The 24,227-nt window shown below is 42.1% G+C and overlaps 1 protein-coding gene across 3 annotated transcripts; it reads left to right on the top strand.

Annotated features, from left to right (window-relative positions):
• Positions 1-1,000: 1,000 nt before the first annotated feature.
• On the top strand, positions 1,001-23,066 carry LOC103155188 (clustered mitochondria protein homolog). 3 transcript variants are annotated; one of them, XM_007576770.2, is made up of 27 exons: positions 1,001-1,545; positions 7,972-8,162; positions 8,331-8,502; positions 9,250-9,393; positions 9,540-9,667; positions 9,771-9,925; positions 10,178-10,303; positions 11,206-11,353; positions 11,429-11,521; positions 11,600-12,034; positions 13,099-13,358; positions 13,442-13,830; positions 14,679-14,780; positions 15,818-15,918; positions 16,267-16,419; positions 16,513-16,575; positions 17,513-17,757; positions 17,842-17,926; positions 18,247-18,400; positions 18,511-18,650; positions 18,736-18,816; positions 18,906-19,031; positions 19,437-19,558; positions 19,655-19,748; positions 19,841-19,975; positions 20,057-20,130; positions 20,818-23,066. In XM_007576770.2, exons 1-27 carry the CDS (start codon positions 1,419-1,421, stop codon positions 20,942-20,944), a joined length of 4,170 nt encoding a protein of 1,389 aa, XP_007576832.1. In that variant the 5' UTR covers positions 1,001-1,418; the 3' UTR covers positions 20,945-23,066. The 3 variants fall into 3 exon arrangements, with proteins under 3 accessions (XP_007576832.1, XP_007576834.1, XP_007576835.1); XM_007576772.2 differs by having other exon boundaries at positions 1,004-1,545; positions 13,442-13,743; XM_007576773.2 differs by lacking the exon at positions 1,001-1,545 and adding an exon at positions 3,639-3,740.
• Positions 23,067-24,227: the final 1,161 nt, after the last annotated feature.

A 24,227-nucleotide genomic window follows, 5' to 3' on the forward strand; every position in this document is an offset into this window, starting at 1 on the left:
GTCCTTAGGAGGCCCCAAATAGTCGGGCCTTCTAAGAACATACGTTTTGTCTTCATCTGACATTAAGTCAAACATTTTCTGTTTAACTCAAATGGGTAAAATATTTTCTAAATATGAGGCAGTGAGAAGAAAAGGGTTACGTCTTTTCATGTGTTTTATATATATATAACTATTTAGTTTTAGCTTAGCATAAAATTATTTCTTAAAAGATTCATACACGATTAGACAAATTTTCACTCTTCAATTAAGGACGTTTTTACGTGACAAATGTAAAAACGGTGACAAAGCTGGTGACAAATGTTTAGAAATGTTACATTAGGATTGTGTGCAGAAGACCAAACCTAGACTGTCATCCTAAAAAAAAGTAAGAGCTTATAATCCTTGAGCATAAATCACTTCATATTTATTTGGATACTGGTGTATAATTTTAAACTAACGAAGAATAAATTACATTTGATTCCTCTTATGTATTTAACAAGGGCAAACCGATAAATTACTAGAAAAAAAGTTAAGATCTGGATAAGACAAAAATATTTATAGACATAATATTATTACCATTATTATTATTGTTGTTGTTGTTGTTGAGGGAGAGTGTATATTTATTTACTTAGGCTAACATCTAATTATTCCTTTCTGTGCTATTAAACATTTTACAGTAAGGTTTTTTTTACAGCAATACATCTGATTTACATTGAACAACCTAATCCCCAAAGTAAACAAATATAAATAATAAAATAGAAAACAAATAAATAGCATGCATATCAGAAAAACAAAAAGATTTTTAAAAATCGCATCATTTTCTTAAGTTCCTTCATAATGTCTCAGAAACTCAGTCGCTCCAAACAATACATGATACCTTCACGCACATTGTTTGAGATCCAGAAAAATGTTGATTTGAATTACTGATTTTTAGTTTCAAAACGCTTACAGTCACAGAACACTAGCCAGATTCTGTTAATGTTTTAATTCTTAGTCCTCTTCGTAATGACTTAATCATAATTAACATTCATCTGGTGTAAGAATGACAGCGCTTCTCTGTCACCGTGATTTTTTTTATTTCAAAATACTCCTTTCATTGCACCACTTTGCCTCTGCTCGGGCTCATTTGTCGCATGTGGCTTTCCGTAGCGCCACGCTCTGTGGGTGGAGATCGTCCACGCAAAGGCAAAGAGGTCAAGAGGAGGGGAGGGAAACCACGTGTGTTGAGCGCCACCACCATGTACTGCTCTGTCCTTCCTCTGTAGCCTTGTTTTTGTAAGCCGCTGCTACCCTTCGCATGTAGATTCCGGACCAGGTGTGAGCCTCAGAAGCGGACCGGTTCTGATTCTGCTTCTCGACTTAAAACCACAGCACACTGCTGAGAGCTGAAAGCTGCACGGAGGAGGGCAGTTTCTGGAGCCACACACTGACTGCCGACTATGGTGAGCAAGACAGATGACATCCCGGCGTCAGTGCCTGACTGTAATCCGGTGGATCTCCAACGGGACGGAGCCCAGGAGGGCACTGGGACCAGTAAGGGCTGCCTGAAGGAATCCTGCGGCTGTGGTGAGTCCTGCTGCAGACCAGCTGAGGTCATCAGGGATGCAGCGACAAGACTTTGTCCTCCGAACCGGTGCAAGCCTCCCTGACTGAGTTTAGTCACATTTGCGTGCAGCGTTATGATCTTTAAGTGCCTTCACTCCGTTGCACACTTCAAAGTATTAAGAGTGAAGGAGTAAAGGGGTAATTATGCTGTCCACTCATTCTGAATGAGAAGTATCCCACCCTCTTAGTGATACCGAAACTTGCTTATTGAGGCTTTTAAGACGTTGTTCTAACGCGATTTTATGTTAAATTAGTTTAAATGGATATGCTGTAGTCTAATATTGCTTTCAGACGTATGCTAGCTCGGGCTAGGACACTTTCCTGACATCTCCTGACCCAAATAATTAGTTTCTGGTGTCTTGTGTCCAAAATACAAACCTTCTGACATCCAGCTGTAGAACGGTAACAACATCTATCAATTTCCATAAAATGGCACTGCTGTACTGCAATTTATCGCAGTGACTGTCATGCACTTTCGTCTGACACCAACATTAAGCCATGCTAACTCCAGCAGCTCCAGCTCCACACAGTTAGCATTCCCAGCTAGCATGCACTTAGCTGTTGCTCTGTCCAGATCTTTTCAGACCAGAGAACATGAAAACTTGCGCTAAAAAACCCGGATATCTGTGTTCAGACTTGAATCAATAGAGCAGCACATGACGGTGTGAGCCAGTTCACTCCGACGCACATGTTCGGTAACAGGGTGTCAGTGGAACCGACTGAAGGTCACCTTCACTGGAGCCTCTCTTTGCCCACAGACACGCAAAGAGGGCTCGGACACACGCCGAGTTTTGCGCTACAGGGGCCCTGTGTTGGGCAGTTTAATTGACAGGCGTGGTCCATCGTTATAACTTTGTTTAAAGTCGGGTTTTCTGCTGTGACGCCGGTGAGCCACTCAGCGGCTAGCGGCAACACTCTGACCGGTGTTGTGTCGCAAAAAGCGCCGTTGCCGTAAAAAGACTTTCCTCACAAGAAACGCATTTAAAAGCATTCTTGTAAAGTAGTAGTTATTACTAATAATGCTGTAATATTTTTTGTGTACTTTAATTGAAAACACATCTGTAAATAGTTATTTTATAATGTTGTATTAAGTTGAAGTTGAAGATAGTATACGATTCGGCACTCCACTAAAGGACTATTACACTGTTTTTTAAGGATTCTGCAGACTCTTTGATTAGCTATACTTGAAAGATTTACTGCAAACCTTTTTTTAAAATTCTTTAAAATAGTATTTTTTTTTATGTTTAGAACAGAAATCTCTGAAGTGCAGCTTTGGGGACCTTTTAGGATTTCAGTGTGACTCCAGTTTGCAATACAAAAGTTGTTAAAAATTTTGCCCAAATTAGCTTAAGTAGTTGGTTTATAAATGCAGTTTTAAAATGGTTTAGTAACAGGTTTTTTGCGTAAACTTCTTATGAAGGAAAATGTTGCAACACTATGTATGTGGTCAATTTTTAAATAAGACAGATAACAAATATTCATCCAATTATTCAGGTTTTATTTAAAACTATGCTAATTTTTAAGCCTAATAGTACTTTTAACTTGACCATATGTTTCACTTTAATTTTAATTTTAAAGAAAGTAGGACCACAAGCATAAATCAAATTTATTATTAATATTTGTATTATCTCTGTTTGTGATCCACAAGTGTCTTGATTTTGGTCAGTGTGGGAAAAAGTTTGGACACTATTGACTTAAATCACTATTTATATCCCAAACTATTCATCTATTTGAGAAACCAAATGTCTTTTTTGCACATTTAGGACATATTAATCTTGTTGTAAACAGCAGGTTTCACACTAGTCAAACCTGGATGAAATGATTAAACACCAACTTCATACTCTTCAAAGCAATTTATTCATAAGTGCTTTATTTTGTTTGGGAAAACACGTTCTTTTTGTGTTTCACACCTTGAAACAAACTTTTAGATTTTAAACCAAAGGCCGCCCAGAGTCTTTAAAATCAGCATAATGGCCCTTTAATGGAACAACAAATCTCACACTGACTTCCGCGTTGCCGTACCGGTTGCTGGTGACGACAGAGTCGCGCTTTACGGCACAACACCTGGAAGCGGAAGCTCGCTGTTGCAGAAGTCATGATGTGCGGCGAGAGGAGGAAAGGTTACGCTGAAAACACAGCAAGTGTCGCGTAAAAAGGTGAGTGCGGCGGAGGTTAAAAGTTGCTGTCTCGACTGTGAGCTGCTGCTGGAGGCAGATGAAGCTGATCTGAGCTCCGTCAGGGAGTTTAAAAGCTGCAGAGCTTCAGGAGACACTGCAGCCGGTGGCTCAACATGTGGAGAGGACACTGAATTGTCTCTGTGTCTGGATGACAAGGACCGATCAGCTGCTGCCACATAGAGGGGTTTCAGGACTGGATGATGAGTTGTCACTCACTGATAATCAGATTCGCCATAAAGAAACTAAAATGAAAAGATTAAGCATAAGGCAGCACTTTTCATTTATGAAGTTTTCTTCTTCTTAGTAGTTGGGATTTCCCCTCGTCATGTCTTTCTAATCATGCAATCTAGTCATCTCTCATTTATATTGGTGAACAAATGTTTCTTGCTTTCAGATTGCCCTGCAGATTGTATTTGTTTGCATGAGACCTTAATCAGATTCATGGCCTAATCATGTGTCAGAGAGGAGTTGTAACAGGAGCAGGCTCTCAGCGGGCGGCACTGTAGACACATTAAGGTGAGGGTCACTTTCAGTGGCTCTAAAGAGCTTAGAGCTCTCGTGAGTGGAAGATCGGCCCAGTTAATCCAGGAATCACTGACACCGTTGGCATCGATGCTAGAGTGCAAAAAGATGTCATTTCTAGTACTTTCTAGACATGACATGATCTAACAACCATAAAAGCAACAATCATTGACTGCTGCTGAAATAATTATTAAAACTTAATAACACCTGTAGCAAAACTAAGAATAAGCTTGCATATATTAGTCTTTCTTTTGTGCTCTATAGACCTACTAGTTGGTTAATTAGTCAGGCTATCAGCTCTGGTAGTGACATACTACTGGTAACTTGCTGACTGTAGATTTAGAATAGCGTTGCCTTAATCCAAGGTATGAGTAGTACGTCTTATAAAACAATTAGTCTGTCCACCTTCTGGGTTTCTACACAGTCCTGAAGAAACATAGAAAAAGCTTTTAATTATTTTTTTTCTACCTTAAATAAGGAAATGTGTTTAAGTTTCCAGACATGGTGACTTATTCCAAATTTTTTTGGGGGGGAAAAAAAGAGAAATGTAAAAGTCTGGAAATTAATTTCTACTTTTCATAGATTCACATAAATATTACAAAAACTTGTCTCTAACCAGTTCGGCTGTCTTTGGGTTTGAGAAGCCACATAGAAATACAAGCTCAATTAGAATTTTTTTTATTATTATTTTAATCCCTGTTACATTTTATATCAGGGATTTTAGCAGAACCAAAGTTTCTTCAAGTGGGCACAATGATTATTTGTTTTTATTTTATTTTGAAGCCGACTATAGTTGTTAAAGTTTACTGATTGAGGCCAAGTTATGATTGGAGAAACGTAAGCATCAGATATTTTTACCACAACACCAAATCAGACTCCAGCTTCATTTGTGCTTTTCATAGTTTATCAAGCACACAGATCACAAATCCTCATCACTGGACGAAGATTTGCAGGTTAGACATGTTGTCCTCAAATGTTCAGGTACTGAAGTTGAAGCCTGGATCTGGAACGGTGTATATTGTTTTAAGATGAAATATGCGTAGCAGCCCTGCAACTGCGTTCCTGTAAACAGAATTACAGAGAGGCCTTGTGGGCTGTTTTTGTTTTCAGGGTTGTCAGGCTGGTTAATTTAGCTCTGGCAGCAGCCATGGTCCCGAAGTCAAGGGAACCATTGCTGTGAATGAGTGAGTTTGCTGTGAGCCTTCACTCGTTGGTGGAAGCGTGAGGCTGTTCTCGTCACATTGCGTCTCAGTTAGATCCGTGTTTCGTGGATTTCATTCCTTGACCTCACAGAACCCCTGCTCAGCCTCGAACGGTTTAATTGTGTGGGGTCTGGTAAACAGAGCCTCTAAAACGAGACGCGCTATTCTGGGTTTTGGTTTCAAATCGGTGTTTAAATTGATGTAATTACAGTGTCCTGCATATCTGTGTCACAAAGAGATACACAGACTTCTCTTTAGAAACAACATTGGATCCTGTCCCTTGATTTAAATACTGACGTTATTACACATATTTGCTCTTGTTTCCCTCAGTTTTTAAACAACTTTATTCCTCCAGTTTGGAGCTTAATGGACTCAGATTTAAAGGGATTAGTCTTTGGGAATTTGTCCCGATTTGTTGACCTTGTTGCCTTTGATAAATGCTGTTACTACTTACAAAATGAAAGCACCTTCTGCTACATTTCCTAAAAGGTACCGGCATGTTTTTGCAGGTAAATACGTCTGTTTTCATTTTAATGAACAAATTACTGGGCAGTGAGCAATATAGAAGTCAGATCATTTATGCTAAATGTGAATTACTAAAGAATTATACAATCTTTAGAAACATATGTATCTCTGCACTTTCCGCCCCCAAAATATCGCCGACGCCAATTTTAGTGCTGATCCCTAATCAAAGAAAAGATCATATTTGTGTTGTTCAGACAGCCATGAAAAAGTTGGAGTTGTGTCATATTTCTGCAGTGTGAACATAGCGACTGACATATTTAGAATAAATTGCAGATCAAGTCTACTGTCATCTCCCATTTGGGTGGTAAATTTAGCATTTATCTAATAAAAGAACCAGCTGCAAGTGCATCCGTCTGTCTGTCTGTCTGGTGTGGAGGTAGAAAAGCAGTGGGCCGAGCACGCGTCCCTGAGGAACACCTGGACACAGAGTTGAGGGATTACATTAATTAATCCCAAACCCTACCAAACTTTTATCCTGCAGCATGTTATCAGACTCCGGTGGAGACGATGCTCCGCTCTGGTACCGCATGAACACGGATCAAGCTACGCTGTAACACTCGACACCGAGCCCTCAGCTGCCTCTCGCGAACTAGCCGGTGTGACCTCTCTCAAGCTGTTGTGCTTGTTATTCAGAGCGTGCCTCCCTCCATCTTTTCAGCGCATTCATAGCCAGCCGGGGTCACCGTCCAGCTATGACGCCCCCCCCCTCCCCTCTGCCTTCAGTAACCCTGACGCCGTTAAACTCAGCAGCGAGCAAGGACGCGTTCTGCTGGCAGCAGTTGTGTCCCTGTGAGGGAAAGCAGTTGTCTGACAGACACATAGTTGGCCTAACCTTTGTTTAATTTAATGTCATGTTTATTTTTGGTGTGTTTGGGGGGAGGGAGGGTTTCGGGAGAGAAAGGTGCAGTTTGTGTATTTGCAAGGAACGATGCCTTTAAACTTAGATGATTAGCGAAATTACTGACTTGGCAGCTGATTTAAATACTGACGCCTCTTTCTTTTTTCCCTCCCAAGGCCTCCTGGCTGAGCTGCTAGCCGTGTTGCAACAGTGTTTGTCTGAACAGGCCGCAGCTGGAAATGCTGTTTCTAGATGAGCTGGTTACTTATTATTGCATTTTTGATAAAATCATTTGTAGATTCTGCCTCTTTTTCTTCTTTTTCTTTTTGGGTCAAATTGTTAGTCGATGATTGAAAGTGAAATAACTAATATTTATTTAGTTTTACTTCAGGAGCCCAGAGATATTAAAAAAAGAAATGTTTTTCTTTAGTTTGTTGGCGCTTCCATCGTTTTTTTCTTTATAAGGTGAACAGTGAGATTGTCCAGAGGCAGGCAGCTTGTGAGCTGAGATGGTTTCCATGTCGTCTGATCAGCGTAATGGCTGCACCATGGAGTGCAAGAAGAAACGAAATGTGGAGGGTTGGAGAATGAGAAATATGCAGCAAGTACAAGAAAAACATGAGCTTAAAGAGTTCACCACACAGGAGCAGGTTTAAGTTTTTTGTGTGAAAAACAAAAAACAGTTTTCCAGAAAAGTATGGCAAAGGTGAATGAAAGGATGCTTCATACTTGACTCCATAGTCTAAAATGTCTTTCTTTCTTTGTATCCTTTCCTTTTATAGCCCTACATCTTCCTTTTTTTCTTTCCTTCCCTTTTTCCTCCTTTCCTTCTTTCCTTGTGACCTACCTGTCTTCGTAGGTTCTCACCTTCTTTTTACCCTACATCCTTGCTTCCTTTCTTGTGTCTTTCCTTACTCTCTCTCCTCGGTGTCTTGCCTTTTGTAGGTTAACTTTTATTATTTATATTTTAAGATGAACACAAGATGCTGGGAAGTCTGGAAAAGCACAGAATAGTTCCTAAAAGACTGTGGGAATTGTGGAGGAAGTGAAAAGTTGCCCGCCCGTTAGAAGAATTGCCTTCATCTCGGTGTGGAAAAACATTTCTGTTCCGTTTCTTTAACAGCAGGTCACAGCGCAGGGACAGCCATGGTGAACGGAGACGGCGCCCACACAGAGGAGGGAGAGTCGAAGCAGGACGGGAACAGCGAGGCGGACGGCGGCGAGGACTCCAACGAACAGGAAGTGATAGTGATCCAGGACACGGGCTTCACCGTCAAGATCCAGGCGCCCGGAACCGAGCCGTTCGACCTGCAGGTACAGATTAGCTCCTCGAATAGATAAAACCAGCAGCCGTCGTGTGTTGGATAAGGACGGCGGCTCATTAAGGGAGTCTGAGCGGGTTCTAAGTAAAATACCTCTTCGGAAACAACAGACAAAGTGATTAAGCCTGCTTACGCTTCCTAATCTCCGTTGTTTCGCCAGGTGTCCCCCCAGGAAATGGTGCAGGAAATCCACCAGGTGTTGATGGACCGGGAGGACACCTGCCACCGCACCTGCTTCTCCCTGCAGCTGGACGGGAACGTGCTGGACAACTTCGCCGAGCTCAAGTCCATCGAGGGTCTGCAGGAAGGATCGCTGCTCAAAGTGGTTGAAGGTGAGCGCTCACTTCCAACAGAAACCCGACTTTAACTAGACCCTCAGCTCCTTCTTAACTCGTAATGTAAACTCAAATATACAGACACGTTTGATATATTAGAATATTAGTGAAAAGTTGATTAAATTCACAAACTTCTTCACTTAGTAAAACACATTATATCGATTTGTGTAAACGTATGCAAGTCTTTGTTTCTGTTATGAGGATTTTCTGCTTATAGTTAATGAAAACATTTAAACATTTAAAGTTTGAATATTACGTAAGACCAATAAAAAAAACTTCAAATGGAGAAATAAAGGCTTAATGAAATATATGTTTAATACTAGCTTAAAGGTTCTTCTTCTCAAAAAGTACTTTTAATCTGACAAACTCGACTCACCAGGACACATATAATGATTTACTGAATGTGTCTACTTAGTATCATAACAAAGGCAGTCTGCAGACAATTTTATTCTGTCAATATTTTCAGTAAATATTGTAAATATTCAACATGCATCTTCACTGGGATCAATTTCAGTTCAAATTACACGGATTAAATAACTCAAATATTCATAATTATGTAGTAGAGAACCACTAAAATGGGTTGGAATAAAATAAATCTACACATTGGTGATTCTCAGGAACTTTTGCATGTACTAGATGCAACATATTGACACGAAGGAAACGGAGATCATTAAAAAGCATCATGAAGCGTGACTCAGTCGAGCACCGTTTCCCCTCTGCTGCATCTCATCCCTCGCTCTGCAGAACCGTACACTGTGCGCGAGGCCCGCATTCACGTGCGGCACATCAGAGACCTGCTGAAAAGCCTGGACCCCTCAGATGCCTACAACGGCGTGGACTGCAACTCGCTGTCCTTCCTCAGCATCTTCACTGACGGAGACCTCGGAGGTACGACGCATTTGAAAGTTGGATAAAACTTTCTTGCCGGTTTTATTAAAGGGAGGGATTCCTCCCCACTGTTGCCGTATGCTTGCTTGGGATGCAAGATTGCTTTATTCTTACTAACTCCTGGAGGTTTCCCCCTGTGTCTTAAGACAGTGGAAAGCGAAAGAAGAAGGGCACCGAGCTGGAGCAGATCGACTGCACCCCTCCGGAGCACATCCTGCCTGGCAGCAAAGAGCGCCCCCTGGTGCCCCTCCAGCCACAGAACAAAGACTGGAAGGTTTAAATCCGCCTCTGCTCCGCTCCATCTCTTGTTACGATATAACCCGAGTTTGTCTCGTTAGTCAGAAACCAAACATGCGTATCTGTGACTCCATCGACAGCCCATGCAGTGCCTGAAGGTCCTGACCATGAGCGGCTGGAACCCTCCGCCTGGAAACAGGAAGATGCACGGCGACCTCATGTACCTGTACATCGTGACCGTGGAGGAGCGCCACGTCAGCGTCACGGCCTCAACGCGAGGCTTCTACCTCAATCAGTGAGTCTGATTTTCATTCTCCCAGATCCTGCAAGCTCCTCCGACTGAATGCTGCCAGGTCTGTCGATAAATAGTCTTTCTTGCTTTGTTTTTGTGCAAGAACAAGAAAAGAAATTGTAGACTGGACTATAAAGACTGCATCACTGCTTTGTAATTTATCCCTAAAAATTGGTTGTATAGAGTTTCAAATTGATTTGCTGCGTAGGATTCGGAACCAGCTCAGGTTTCTGCCTCTTTGTTAATGACTTTCAGATCAACAACCTACACCTTCAGCCCCAAGCCAGCTAACCCCAGCTTCCTGAGCCACTCTCTGGTGGAGCTGCTGAGCCAGATCAGTCCTGCCTTCAAGAAGAACTTTACCTCGCTGCAAAAGAAAAGGTGACGATAACCTACTTTTAATTTAGCATCAGTCTCCCACATTTGCTTCAAGCTCTAATGGTAATCGTTCTTGCGTGTTTTACGGTCCGTATTACTAGCAAAACAAGTTAACACCTTTAGTCCTTTTCACTCTTTGAAGTAATTTGAAGGTATTGCTTTGTTTAACTAAGGCAGGGGAGTCAAACACATTTTCATTTTGGGCCATATAAAAAATATGAATGTTCTTAAAGGGCCACTTGTGCCAGAATGTATTGATAAAACCCATTGAACTGTTGAAATATCAATAAATAGCTGCTTGTTTCAGCATTCAATAAGAGTTTGTTAAAATGAAATAATATGAAACATCTTTTCACACCATCCAGAATTTTGTGATAGTTTTTGTGGGGTTTTTCTGCAACCATAATCACCGATTTTGTGTTGCTAATTTAGTCAATCACAAACTACAACTTGATGTCAAGTAAGGCTGAGGCAGCTGTCTCTTAAACCCAATTTTTTATTTTTTATTTTTTAACCAGTTTTGAGAAGAATTTGCAGTAAGATCAGGAACAAATGTGGGAATCTGTTGATTTGGTGTGAATTTTGTGGAAAAACTTGACGGACTTATTTGGAGTCTTAGAGGGCCACGTAAAAAGCTACAGCGGGGCCTGATTTGGCCCCCAGGCCTCGAGTTTGACACACTTGAACTAAGGGAATACTTCTAGAAAATGTGCAGGAGGCGTAACATCATAGTTATTAGACAGCATATTTTTCAAAAACTCCACAATGAGTAGGAAACCATACGTAGAACAGAGTGCTCCAACAACGTCTGCTGATTCAGATTAATGTGGACGTGTCGTATGAGAAGGTTAAACATGTGAAAAGGAGCCAAACAGCTGAGTCGCTTCACCGGTTCTCCACTGCAGGGTGCAGAGACATCCGTTTGAAAGGATAGCCACGCCTTTCCAGGTGTACAGCTGGACGGCTCCACAGGTGGATCACGCCATGGACTGCGTCAGAGCTGAGGACGCCTACACCTCCCGCCTTGGCTATGAGGAGCACATACCGGGACAGGTGGGTGCGGCGAAACCCAGCTGTGGACGATGTCGGGAGCTTCCATGGCGTAAATGTGTGTTGGTTTGCCTTCAGACCAGAGATTGGAACGAGGAGCTGCAGACCACCCGGGAGCTGCCGCGCAAGAACTTACCTGAGCGACTGCTGCGGGAGAGAGCCATTTTTAAGGTACTGCTGAGACTTCCTGGATGCTGGACGCAGGAGCAGAGTGTTTTCTGAATGTTTGTTTTTTTTTTTACTATATAGGTCCACAGTGACTTTGCAGCTGCTGCCACTCGCGGGGCCATGGCCGTCATCGATGGCAACGTCATGGCAATCAACCCCGGCGAGGAAACGCGCATGCAGATGTTCATCTGGAACAACATCTTCTTCAGTCTGGGCTTCGACGTGCGGGACCACTATCGTGAGCTCGGTGGCGATGCCGCCGCCCACGCTGCGCCGACTAATGACTTGAACGGAGTACGTGCTTACGGGGCGGTGGACGTGGAGGGTCTCTACACCCTGGGCACAGTGGTAGTGGACTACAGGGGGTACAGAGTAACTGCACAGTCCATCATCCCAGGGATCCTGGAGCGAGAGCAGGAGCAGAGCGTCATCTACGGCTCCATTGATTTTGGAAAGACGGTTGTGTCTCACGGCAAATATCTGGAGCTGCTCGATAAAACCAGCAGGCCACTGAAGGTCAGGAACTGTCGTATTTACTCTGTTTGGTTTTATCGAATGAATGAACGCATTCTCCAAATACTGGATGCAATTCCTTATATATAAAGGTTGTATATAAAGGTTTAATATCTAAAAAACATTTAAAAAAATCTTTGTTTTTTTTAACCCATCTCTTCCCTGTGCTTTTGTTAAGGCCATTACAAGAACAGACATTTTGTTTTCTTTTATTCACGGCTACAGGAAGAAGAACAAAATTATTTCTCACTGACGTTTCACACGTCATAGTCCTAGAAAATCTTACTGGGTTTCTCAGCTTGGACATCAGAAATATGCATCAAGAACTCCCAAGTCAGGGTTAAAAGAACAGAATGATGATAATTTGTTGTTGCTCCCTTTGAGAGAACAAACTTGTTCTTGTTCAATATTTACTTGGAAGAAGAGTTATGCTGTCTGCCTACTTGTTGCTCTCTGGCTAGTTGGCTATTGGCTGCTTTTTCAGTTGCCCGTCTGCTACTTCTTGCGTTTTTGGCTAACTAGTTATCTTTCTCTTGCTCTTTTTGGGAAGCTAGGTATTACTTTTTTGTATTCTGCTGTCTACCTGTCTAGACACCTCTCTCCTGCTTTATTTGGCTAGCTATTTATCGCTTGTTTTTTTGTTAGCCATCTGTCTTGATTTTTTTTCTTGCTAGCCATTTCTGTCTTCCTTTTTCAGCTAGTTAGCCATCTCTCATTTTGTTTCGGCAAAAACTTGCCAACTCCAGTTGGTCACACTTGCTAGCTATCTACCACTCCCTGAAACATTACCTCATTTTACCTCATAAATATGTTGCTACTCTTTGCAAATTTACCCTAATATTTGTTCAACTTCCTGTAGAGTCTGAAAGGAAGTGGTAAACTGTATCGGCACTGAGCTGACAGTAGATTTTCCTGCCTTTTTATTTGTATGCTCAGTTATTTAAGAAAAGGAAATAAATATCTAACTAAAAGTCTGTTTTCTGTAATGCCTGTCCAATGTTTTAACCTCTGTTGTTAACATTGGTATCACTGGCTTATTAATGTTTTTTTTCTCCTGTAAATTCCAGGTGCAGCAGCACAAAGTGCTGAATGAGAAGGAAGAGTCAGTGGAGCTGTGCTCCTCCGTTGAATGCAAAGGCATCATTGGTAACGACGGCAGACACTACATCCTGGACCTTCTTCGAACCTTCCCTCCTGACTTGAACTTCCTGCCTGTGGATGGAGAGGAGCTGTCTGCAGAGAGCCAGCGTCAAGGTTTCCCCCGGCAGCATCGTCATCGCTTGGCTTGTCTTCGCCAGGAGCTCATCGAGGCCTTCGTCGAGCACAGGTGGGCGTCGCTCTGCTTTTCCGGAGATTCTATCTTCCTGCCGCTAACGTTTGAATCAAACTATTTGTTTTGTTCCTCTTTAGATATCTTCTTTTTATGAAGATGGCAGCGATACAGCTAATGCAGCAAAAGGCAAACAAGGACTCTAGCAAAACAGACGTGCCCGCCATTACCGAGACCTCGGCGACAGACGGCGGCGTTGATTCCACACAGACTACCGCTGCACAAGCGTCGGCAGACAGCACAGACCCGACAGACAACAACAGCACCTCTGCTGCCCCACAAATGGCACCTGAAAGTGAAGAAAGCTCCTCAAAGCCCACAACAAACGGGCCTGTGGATCCCACAGGCACCCAGAATGGGGAATGCAGAAGCCCATTGGAGGGTAAGGAGCTTGAGGAAAGTATTCCAGGATTAGCCCAGGCCAAAGAGCTGGCGGAGACCTTAGTGTCCGAAGATGGATCCGGTATGGGTACGTCTAGAATCGTCCAGAACAAGCTGGGGCCAGGACAAAGCAGAAAGAGCTACTCTGGTGGATGGGTTCATTGATTAAAAGCAAGGAGAACCAGACAGTAACTGGATTTATTTGCGACGACAGTAGCAGAGTATTTTAAAAACGGATAAACGTAAACAGAACTCTGCTGTCCGCCTGACTAGCGGTCCCTGCTAATGTCCTGCCTGCAGTTGGGGAAGAGTTCACATCTCCAGCATGTGAACCCTGTACAGTACAGATCTGACCCTAATGACCTAATCAGTGGTTGTGGTGCTTAACCCAAAGTGATTTGTGATGGTGCTTTATTAAAACAGCCTGATCTAATCAGAGGTGTCTGTAGCTCAACTGGTGGTGGTCCAGGAGTTAAACTGTAGGTGTCCAGTCCTCCACACTGGCGTCCTGCAGGTTTCAGATGAGTCTCTGCTCCAACTCGGCTGATTCAAACGGTCCATCCGTCTCCCTCAGCATGTCAAACCTCTGCAGAGATCTGCTAATGAATCAAACATTTGATTCAGAAGTGTTGAACCAGGGAAAGAAGGAAAACCTGCAGGACGCCAGCCGTGACGTAGGCCATGTCTGTAGTAAGCTGCAGTAAATGGATTTGGTCGACGTTTCAACTTGCATTGTTGTTTGCTGAATAAAACTGTAGCAGAAAAGCATCTGCTTCAGAAAAAAAAAAAAGGGAAAAAGTCAGATTAAAGTGTCTGTTTTAAACTTGCTACGGACATGGCGTGAAACACTGAGCGGTTCAGACGAGCTGTTACAATTTCTTTTTTTGTTTTCATTGGTGGTCTTTTGTTAATTTATTTAAATCTGCTGACAAACAGATCCTAAAAGCCGCGAGGTGGTTCTGAACGCCTGCAGGGCCGTGGGCTCCATCAGCAACACTTCGTTTGATATTCGCTTCAACCCCGACATCTTCTCCCCAGGTGAGCATGAAAACGGCATTTGACTGGCTGGAGAGGGAATCTAACCTGCTCAGGTTATCTATAAATCAAGTCCTGAATTCAAACTGAAAATTGATTTTTAATTGATTTCCTCTCGCAGTCGATTAGGTGGTTTTAATCAGTATTTCATGAAGTGTTCTGGTTATTTTTCTTTTTACACACTGAGGTTGCTTTTTATCAACACTGTTTGGTTCAGTGCACATTTATTACCACAAAAAAACAAATATCAACCTAATAATATCACTCAGTTGCTTTAGTAAACCAGTTGCATAAATGTGTGTAAACAAAGTCACTTATACTTTCATTCAGCCATATTCTTAATGGTCTTCCTTGATGAGCTTAACAAATAAACTGCTGCTGTTTGCAGACGCAACACAAAAACTTGGCAAACTTCATCACTGTTTAAAATTATTTGTTTTTTGTCTTGAAATGTAAAATATAGCGGTTCTAGTTGCAAGAAATACATGGTTTCTGTTTTAAAACTTTCTCAAAATATTACATTTAATCATCTCAGTTTAAAGCCTAAAACATTACATTGAAAATTTAGATCTTAGGTTTAATTTTTTATTTTTTAATTTATTTCTTTTTTTATGTAGTCACATCTTAAATTGATAAACTTATTTCTTCTCTTAAGTCTTATTATGTCCAATAGATGCTTCTTTGTATTTAATAAGGTCTGGCTTGGAAAACTTGGATTTTCTCAACTAAAACCTTTTTTATATGTAGATTACTTTGTAAAAGGCTGCAAAGTTGTTTGGCTCAGTGCAAAAGCAACTGAGCCAAACAACAACAAAAATGACCAGAGTTGGATGTTTCATTCTTACATAAAATAAAAGTTATGGGTCTGTTGTTTTTGTCATCTTCTCTAGTAGATGTAGGTTTTAAATCTGCTCAAACATGTTTTTTTTTTTTTTTTTTGAGCCCTCCTCGACCACCTCACGTTCCGGTAATCTTCACACCTCTTTCATTTGATGAAGTCTCATCTGACGTGGTTGCGTGTGCTTCTGCTGTTGAATCAGGGGTGCGTTTCCCAGACGACACGTTGGAGGACGTCCAGAAGCAGAAGCAGCTCCTCAAAGACGCCGCTGCCTTCCTGGTCACCTGTCAGATCCCGTCTCTGGTCAGCGAGGCTCGCTGGTTTCCTCGTCTCTTTGGTTTATTTTTGTTACGTTTTAATAACGGGCTTAAGAAATCGGTTATTAAATGGGTTTTGTTCTGTATTTAGTATTAACTAGTCTGGCATTGGCAAGTCTTTCGCATATATTATGCATCAAAGTTGGCCCAGATGCCTATAAAGTAGTGAAATCGTCCTGTATTTCACTGCAGAATGGAAATGTAACTTTATCTTCACGTGGCTTTGTGATTAAAAGAGTCCAGATAATAAAACTCAGCTTGATGAACTCAGTTTATTAGAATGTTGTTAAACTTTCAGACAAATCTAGAAATCTGCGTGTGTTTTATCGCCCAGGTTAAAGACTGTTTGGACCACAGCACTCTGCCCATGGACGGAGCCACGCTGACGGAGGCCTTGCACCAGAGAGGCATCAACGTCCGCTACCTGGGGACAGTCTTGGAGTTTGTGGACAAGACCCCCGCCAAAGCCCAGCTCGAGCATTTCTACGTGAGTCCGATTCCACAATCGGAACCATTTTCACCTCAGTTGCAGAGAATTGTCGTGTTAAAATGTTAAACTTTTTTCCCCATTTTATCACAGAGGATAGGAATCGTTGAGCTGATCACAAGGTGTGCAAAACACATCTTCAGGACGTACCTGCAGGTTTGTAGCTTTTCACACATTTTCTATCTGCTTAGAGGGTTGGTAAAATGCACGAATGCAAATGCATTCATTCATGTCAATCTATCAAAAATCAGCGAACGTGAATGATGAATTCTGTCCACATTTAAAGAAGCAAAGATATCTGTATTTGAAGGATTTAGTCTTTTAGAACGATTTCAAGAATTATAAGAAAAACAGCAACTGGTAAGAATAGTCAAGGGTGAATTAAATAGATTGCTGTGCTAATTTTCACTGTAGTTATGATGGGAAGTTTTATCAGGGAGAAACTGAATGTTCAGAATAGTTTCTAAGCTGATGGATTCAACATCATGTCACTGCCCTCTACAAACGACGTCACTTTTTATGAGAGGAAAGCAAATTCCACTGAGTTTATGCAATATGTAGCCTACTCTGTGCAATAAAAGCCCAAAATAATCAGATAGCTTTGCTCAAATATCATGCCAGAGAAAGCAAACAAATACGACTGATTTAGAAAGATAAATAGAAAATCTTCAATAGAGACTGACTGAAATGACTTTCTGTTCAATTGCTTTAATGTTTTCGATTGTAATGTTAAAATTAAGATTTCTGAAGCAAGATTCTAATTTCTTAACTTGTCTGACGTGACATTCACGCTCACACGTTTGCTTATTTTAAACGTTTCTTGTGGAAAAAAACAAACGCAGAAGTTGCATCTACTCCTTTCCCCCAAAGAGAAGCAGGTCCTGGTTCTGAGCTCTGACCATCAGTTCACTCAGACCGGAAGGTTATCCGTCCTGACTCGGTTCAAGTCTTGAACCCTTTATATACAAGAGGGAAACCTAAAGCGTCAACAAGCTGTTCTTGTACAGAAAATCTGTGAACTGAGGGTAAAAGTCAGATCTCATGACGCTCACGAAGTCATTTTGAAAGGACCGAACGTTTTCTTCCCCTGCAGGGCGTGGAGCTCTCGGCTCTCTCTGCTGCAGTCAGCCACTTCCTCAACTGCTTCCTGAGCTCCTTCCCCGACGCCGTCGCTCACCTGCCTCCCGACGAGCTCGTGTCGCGTCGCAAGAGCCGCAAGCGTCGCAACAGGGTCCCCGGCGGCGGTGACAACACGGCGTGGGCCAGCCTGACGCCCAGCGAGCTGTGGAAGAACATCGCCACCGAGGCTCAGAGCTACTATCACTTCAAAATGCAGTGGTGGGTCTCCTCTGTTCAGCCCTCGGCTCCCTTCGGAGGCCTGCTGCGTGCAAGCTGACTTGTTGTCGATGCGTTTCCCTCTAGCGAGAGCGTCGACCAGGTTGTGGAGAAGTACGGCCTGCAGAAAACCACCCTGCTCAGAGAGATCTCAGTCAAAACTGGCATCCAGGTAACGGTCACGGTTCCTACAAGTTGGGGAAGTTTCACTTTGGATTTCAGGGTTTTCCAAGTCAGGATAAGTTTGGGAAAAGTACTTGAATTTCCTGACTTTTTTTTTTCCTTTTGTTGTCTGAATGCAGCATCCTTCCTTCTAGTATTTCCAGCACGTATAAATGTCATGAATTCACAGTAAACTCTAATGTCTTGTATTTCAAAACAAACGTTTAGAGCTGAGAAATGGACCCTTGGGAAAGTTTGACATCGACCCGAGTTGTAAAACGTTCTCTTACATTGGTTTTGATTGAAGAATTTATTTTGCTCGATTTCCAGATCCTGTTGAAGGAGTACAATTTCGACAGCCGTCACAAGCCGGCCTTCACGGAGGAGGACATCCTGAACATTTTCCCCGTCGTCAAACACGTGAACCCCAAAGCCTCCGACGCCTTCCACTTCTTCCAGAGCGGCCAGGCTAAAGTTCAGCAAGGTGACGCCCTCCTGCCTGCCCCTCTAGCAGAATCTAGCGGGAAACAAAGAAGATAAAGGCAGTTGCTTTTATGCAAGTCTTGTATTTAACATGCATTCTTCTATTTTCAGGTTTTCTGAAAGAAGGTTGCGAACTGATCAATGAGGCTCTGAACCTCTTCAACAACGTTTATGGAGCCATGCACGTAGAGATCTGCGCCTGTCTACGCCTGCTGGCCCGCCTAAACTACATCATGGGAGACCACCCTGAGGTCAGCAAATAAACAAAATCCACCTTAACTCTGTTTTGTTTAATTTAACCTGCAGTTTATACTTTTTTTTTTAATTCATCTGCAGGCTCTCAGCAACCAGCAAAAGGCGGTTCTGATGAGCGAAAGAGTCCTCGGCATTGAGCATCCCAACACAATCCAAGAATACGTGAGTCACCAGAAAGTCCGACTGCTTCTGAACGTTTCACCAAGATTTGAGAGATTTGTGAGCTGGCTGTTTCTTGTCGTCTCCTTCAGATGCATTTGGCTCTTTACTGCTTCGCCAACGGCCAGCTTTCAACCGCCCTGAAGCTGCTCTATCGGGCTCGTTACCTCATGCTGTTGGTGTGCGGGGAGGACCACCCAGAGATGGCACTAATAGATGTAAGAGCATTCGTTGCTACGTATCCAGAACCTTGCATTCGGTCTGAGCTTGATTGATTTTGACAGAAAGAAAGGAGAAAAATGCCAACCCTGAGATGTGAAAGTTGGTGGAGATTTGCATCTGTTATTTAGCCAGAAAGTTTTTCTACAGAGTTTTGAAAAACTGAATGAATTCACGTCACACTTTTCAGACTTTTAATTTGTGGAAAAACGTCTTTAAAAGCAAGTTGAATAGAGGCAGAATGAGGCATTTTGCTCACCAGTTTGTGTCGGCCCATTACACAAAATCCCAATAAAATACATTGAAGTTTGTGGTTGTAATGTGACTAAATCACATCATTGAATTACATTTTTTTGGAGGCATTTTAAACCCTAATGTCTCTCTTCTTGTTCTGTGTTTTGCAGAGTAATATCGGGCTGGTGCTTCACGGAGTGATGGAGTATGATCTATCCCTGAGATTCCTGGAGAACGCTCTGACCGTCAACACAAAGTATCACGGAGCTCGTTCCCTCAAAGTGGCTCTCAGGTGAGCGAAGACTTATTGCAGCAGTGCATGCAGAGAAAATGGATAATTAAGTTTCTTGGCGTCATTTTTAAAAAAAATTTGCCTCGTGTTTTTCAGCCATCATCTGGTTGCCAGGGTGTATGAGAGCAAGGCAGAGTTTCGCTCGGCTTTGCAGCACGAGAAGGAGGGCTACACCATCTACAAGAACCAGGTGGGTCCTGCAGAGGTTCACACGCTGGCCTCCACCCCTCCCGTCAAAGCGAGCGTCTTTATATTCTGCAAATATTCCCCCCTCCCTCCCAGATGGGCGAGGCTCACGAGAAGACCAAGGAGAGCTCAGAGTACCTGAAGTATCTGACCCAGCAGGCTGTGGCTCTGCAGAGAACCATGAACGAGATCTACAAGAACGGCTCCAACGCCAGCATCATGCCGCTGAAGGTGAGTGCTCCGACTGCGACACCTTCTGCTGTGGCTGGAGAAAATCTGCGTTACTGAAGTGTCGCCCTGTTTTTTTTCCAGTTCACCGCTCCCAGCATGGCCAGCATCCTGGAACAGCTCAACATCATCAACGGCATCATCTTTATTCCACTCAGGTAAAAGTCAGAGAAGACGAGCCGAGACTCCGAGGAAGTCTGTGTCTTGGGAAGGAATGGAGGAGAAATGAAACATTTAATGACAAACGTCACATTGCTATGATAAAATGAATCAATCTTATTGCATGTGGGATAAAACGGACGCCCCCGTGAAGCCTTTTTGTTCCCATTCCCAGCCTTCACTAGAAGCCAGACTGCTGTCTTCAGATGGAGTTAATGTGATTTAAATAAAATAAACCGCTTGAGTTGCAAAGCGTGTAAATGTGCAGAATATTGTTGTGGAATAGACATGTTTAGCAATTAGTGACCCGCGTTTGCTGTTACTTACGCGTTTGAATGTTTAATCTTAACAGAACATGTACTGCAAACTTTTAATGGTTTTGAGACGTAGAATAGAAACAGGAGCGTTTGAGACGCCTGAATTTTCAAATTGAAGGCAAATATGTCACGTTAAATTCTCAGACGCGTGAGAATCGGCCTTACTTATTTAGCAATCTCTTTCTATTTGATTAGCTTCACCAAACCCAACTGGGTGAACGACGCATCTAATGCAAGACATGACGCCATGTTGGACTGGCATCAACTTGAACGCCTCTTATTGAGAATAATTTGGATAAATAACATGGGAAGAAATCTTAAAGCAGGACGAATATAAACTAAATCTACTTGTGTCTTTTTCCTTTGTAGTCAAAAGGATCTGGAGAACCTGAAGGCAGAGGTGCAGAGGCGGCAGCAGCTGCAGGAGCTGGGAAAGAGCGAGGAGCCCGCAGAGAGCAGCCCACTCGAACTAGAAGACAAAATCCCTGTCGATTAACTTCCAGCAGCTCCAGGCACGGCTGCTTTCTGCTTAAAGAAAATAAGAGAGGAGAGAGAGGCTGTGACGCGACAGCCAAGCGACGGAGCCTGTGGACCTGAAAACTAAGTAAATCAGCTTTGAAATAAACAGGGTGAGGGTGGGGTCAGAGAAGTCCTGGGAAGACAAACCGTATGGACTGTAGGACAAACGAATGCAGAGCAGGGGCTTCCTACAAAGTAGGAGAGGGAGGGAGCAGAAATTACAAATGACATAGATTCAGTGTAAAGGTGCAATCAGAGTAAAACTGGGCTCACGAAAGGCGTCCCTGACGAGTGTCGGCTGCTTAGACAAATTTACATTTGGAAAAGAAACGGCTGCAGCTGGAGGAGAGAGACCAAGAATGACCATGACATTATGTACCAGAGCCTTATCTGCCATATCATCACCCCGAAACCACGCTTCTTTTAAGACGCCTCAAAGGTGCTCCGAATGAAACGGCACCGAGCCTGGCCAAGAACTCAGGCCGTGTTACCACTGTGCACGAACAGACCCGAATAAAGGCAGTAAGCCAGAGATTCGTTTCCAACGGGGGCCGCAGAATGTAAACTCCCATCTTTAAGTCACTTTGTAGCAATCAGAGTTCATCCGTAAACCTCCCCGATCAGTCATGGGTTTAATTTGTTCCGTCGTTTGTACGTGCTTCGTCCCAGGACGGGCGCTTTGAACCGATCACTTCATTTGTTTTAATTTGGTGGGGTTTATTTTGTTTGGGTTTTTGTTTGTATGTTTTTAATGTGCGTTGATCATCAGTAAATTTAAGCCATGTTTGTTTTATGGAAAATGTATAGAAATGGGGAAAGGGGATGTATAGAGATGTATAAATCTTGATTGGATCTAGTTGGTGTTAAGGGAAATCACAGATCTCGAATACGTCCACTTTAAGCCGTAGATATATCCAGATATAAATATAAATATATACTAGCTGTGTTCAATCTTTTATTTTTACATTCAAACAAAACAGAATATACATGCATGTGTGTTTGACGGTGTGCGTCTGTGTGTAGTCTGACCGGAAAATCTGCCGAGCAGGACTGTTTGCTTTCCAAATGTTTTATACCTCCGCACACGTGAAAGCTGTTCAAACGCTGATGCATATTTTCTTAAAACATTCATGGCCACCAATGTTGTTGTAAATCTGCTTACGTATGAAGTTGGTTGCTCTACTCATCACCGCACAAGGTCTCACTTTTGGACTGTGTTTTTTTTTTTTTAATGTTGTTTTGTTTGTTTTTATTTTTGTTCTGGCTTTCGGAGATTTAAAAACTAGCCAAGGTTGAGCGGCACTTTTCTGGTGCATCTGCATGACCAAAAGAGGGCAAAGAGCAGGTATGATGTTGCAAAAAAGAAGAAAAAAAAGACTGATAAAAATCTGTTTGTATACATGCAATGTTTCCCATCTATTGTAATTTCCTTACATTGTTGCAGTGTGTAGATGTGTGATTAAAGCAATAGAGAGGGGATGCTGGAGTTTTTGATTGTTTTGTAGAGAATGTTTTTGTACATGGCACAAAACATGCAAAATGGACTCCCCTTGAGTTTAAGATAAGCTTGTTCAGAAGTAAATGTCAAGCTCTTCACAATGAATCCTTTCCCCTAAAACTTGCCTCAGCAGTTGCAGAGCCTGTACGTGCCTCTTGTTTATGTTCTTGAATTGAACTTGGGTCATGGTGGGTGAACTTTAGCAGAATATAAAGCTAACATTTCCCTCTTCTTTTTTTCCTCCGGGTCTTTTGAATTAGTTTTAACTTTAATTTGAGTTTGTTCGTGTACTTTGTCAACAGTAACACCAACACTGTCCACAAGGGGGCGCCAAACATCCTTTTGTTATTTTGAGGGAATAATAAAGACTAAAAACGTGCTGCAGGTGCACAAACGCATTGTTTCTTTTTACAGAACATGATGGATGAGTTTGAGTATAAATTGATTTAATCACCGTTGGACTACAAATCCATACAGAAAACACTTAAAAAATACCATATATGCTGTCACTTGGCCTGAATTGGAAAGCTTGTGTGGATGTGTGTTTGAGTATTATGTCCAAGCTGTTTTGCCATATTCAGCGTACAAAGTAAAAAAGATTAAAAAAAAAGACCTTTTCTGAATAATTTTTCTCTGTCATTGAAAGCTTTTCTGAACGTGTAGTGGCTGAATCCACGCTCCATGGCTGTGTGTCTGGTATTTGTGTGATGCTCTTTACATACTAACCTAATTTTTTTTTTTTTTTTTTGGTCTGACTTCTTTTATAATAAATAAAATAATTTAGCTAAAATTTTGCTTGGAGTTTCTTGCACCGTCTTATATCAGTACACATGTACACATGTAGCAGCTGAACAAATTGTTTTACTGAGATGAGATCTAAACTTGAAAAAATGAAACGCTTTGGCAGAGTTTCTCTTTATTTTCATAATTACATTATTTTTTCAGTGTTCAATTTAAGAGTATCTAATTCGTAGCAAAACTTTTCAATTGTAATACTGAGAAATGTGTAGGAATTCAGGTTTTATTTGTTAGTTTATATATAATTGTCTGTTTTTTTTATGCACTTCTGTAATGTGCAAGGTGGGCAAATCTTGTTAAAGAAATAGAAAACAAGTAATTATTTCAGGAATCTTGTTAAAAGTTAAGAGAATATGAAACCAGCTCTATGATACAATACTAAAAATGTATTCCACAAAATCAAATTGAAAAATAGGAGAAATATTGGTTAGAATTAACCAGTTAAGAATAAACAAGTAAGAAATATTAAAACTCATTTGTAAAACACAAATAAAACAACAAACTCAAGTAGTAGGTGACAACAATTCCCCATTTAATACGTTTTGTTTTTGTGCAAGGAGGAAAGAGTTAATGCCTAGATATAAAAATAATAAATAGATTTTCTGTTGTCAAGGGCGTGCGCGCTCCCGTCGAGCAGTGAACGCGACCAGGCTGCGCGCTCCCTCGCCAAGGCGACTGCGGTAGCGCACAGAAAAAAAAAAAAACAAGCGAGTCGAAGCTGAGGAGACAAGACGGACCACAGTTTACCTCCACATCACAAGATCACGTTTTGGAGCAGGAAATCTCACGCCCTGCCGGGTCGTGTTAACGTCGGAGACGGCTGACGAGATCCACCGAGGAGAATAAAAGGGTGAGTGCTGTTATTCCCCGTTTAAAGCAGCGGCCACAGTCGAAGGAATGTGGCGTTAGGTGGGGAAAATGACGATGTGGCTGTAATTGTTGCACCTCCTTTTTATGTCTCAAA

Source organism: Poecilia formosa, unplaced genomic scaffold (genome assembly GCF_000485575.1).
Source record: "Poecilia formosa unplaced genomic scaffold, Poecilia_formosa-5.1.2 Scaffold416, whole genome shotgun sequence".
In the NCBI taxonomy this organism is placed as follows: domain Eukaryota; kingdom Metazoa; phylum Chordata; class Actinopteri; order Cyprinodontiformes; family Poeciliidae; genus Poecilia; species Poecilia formosa.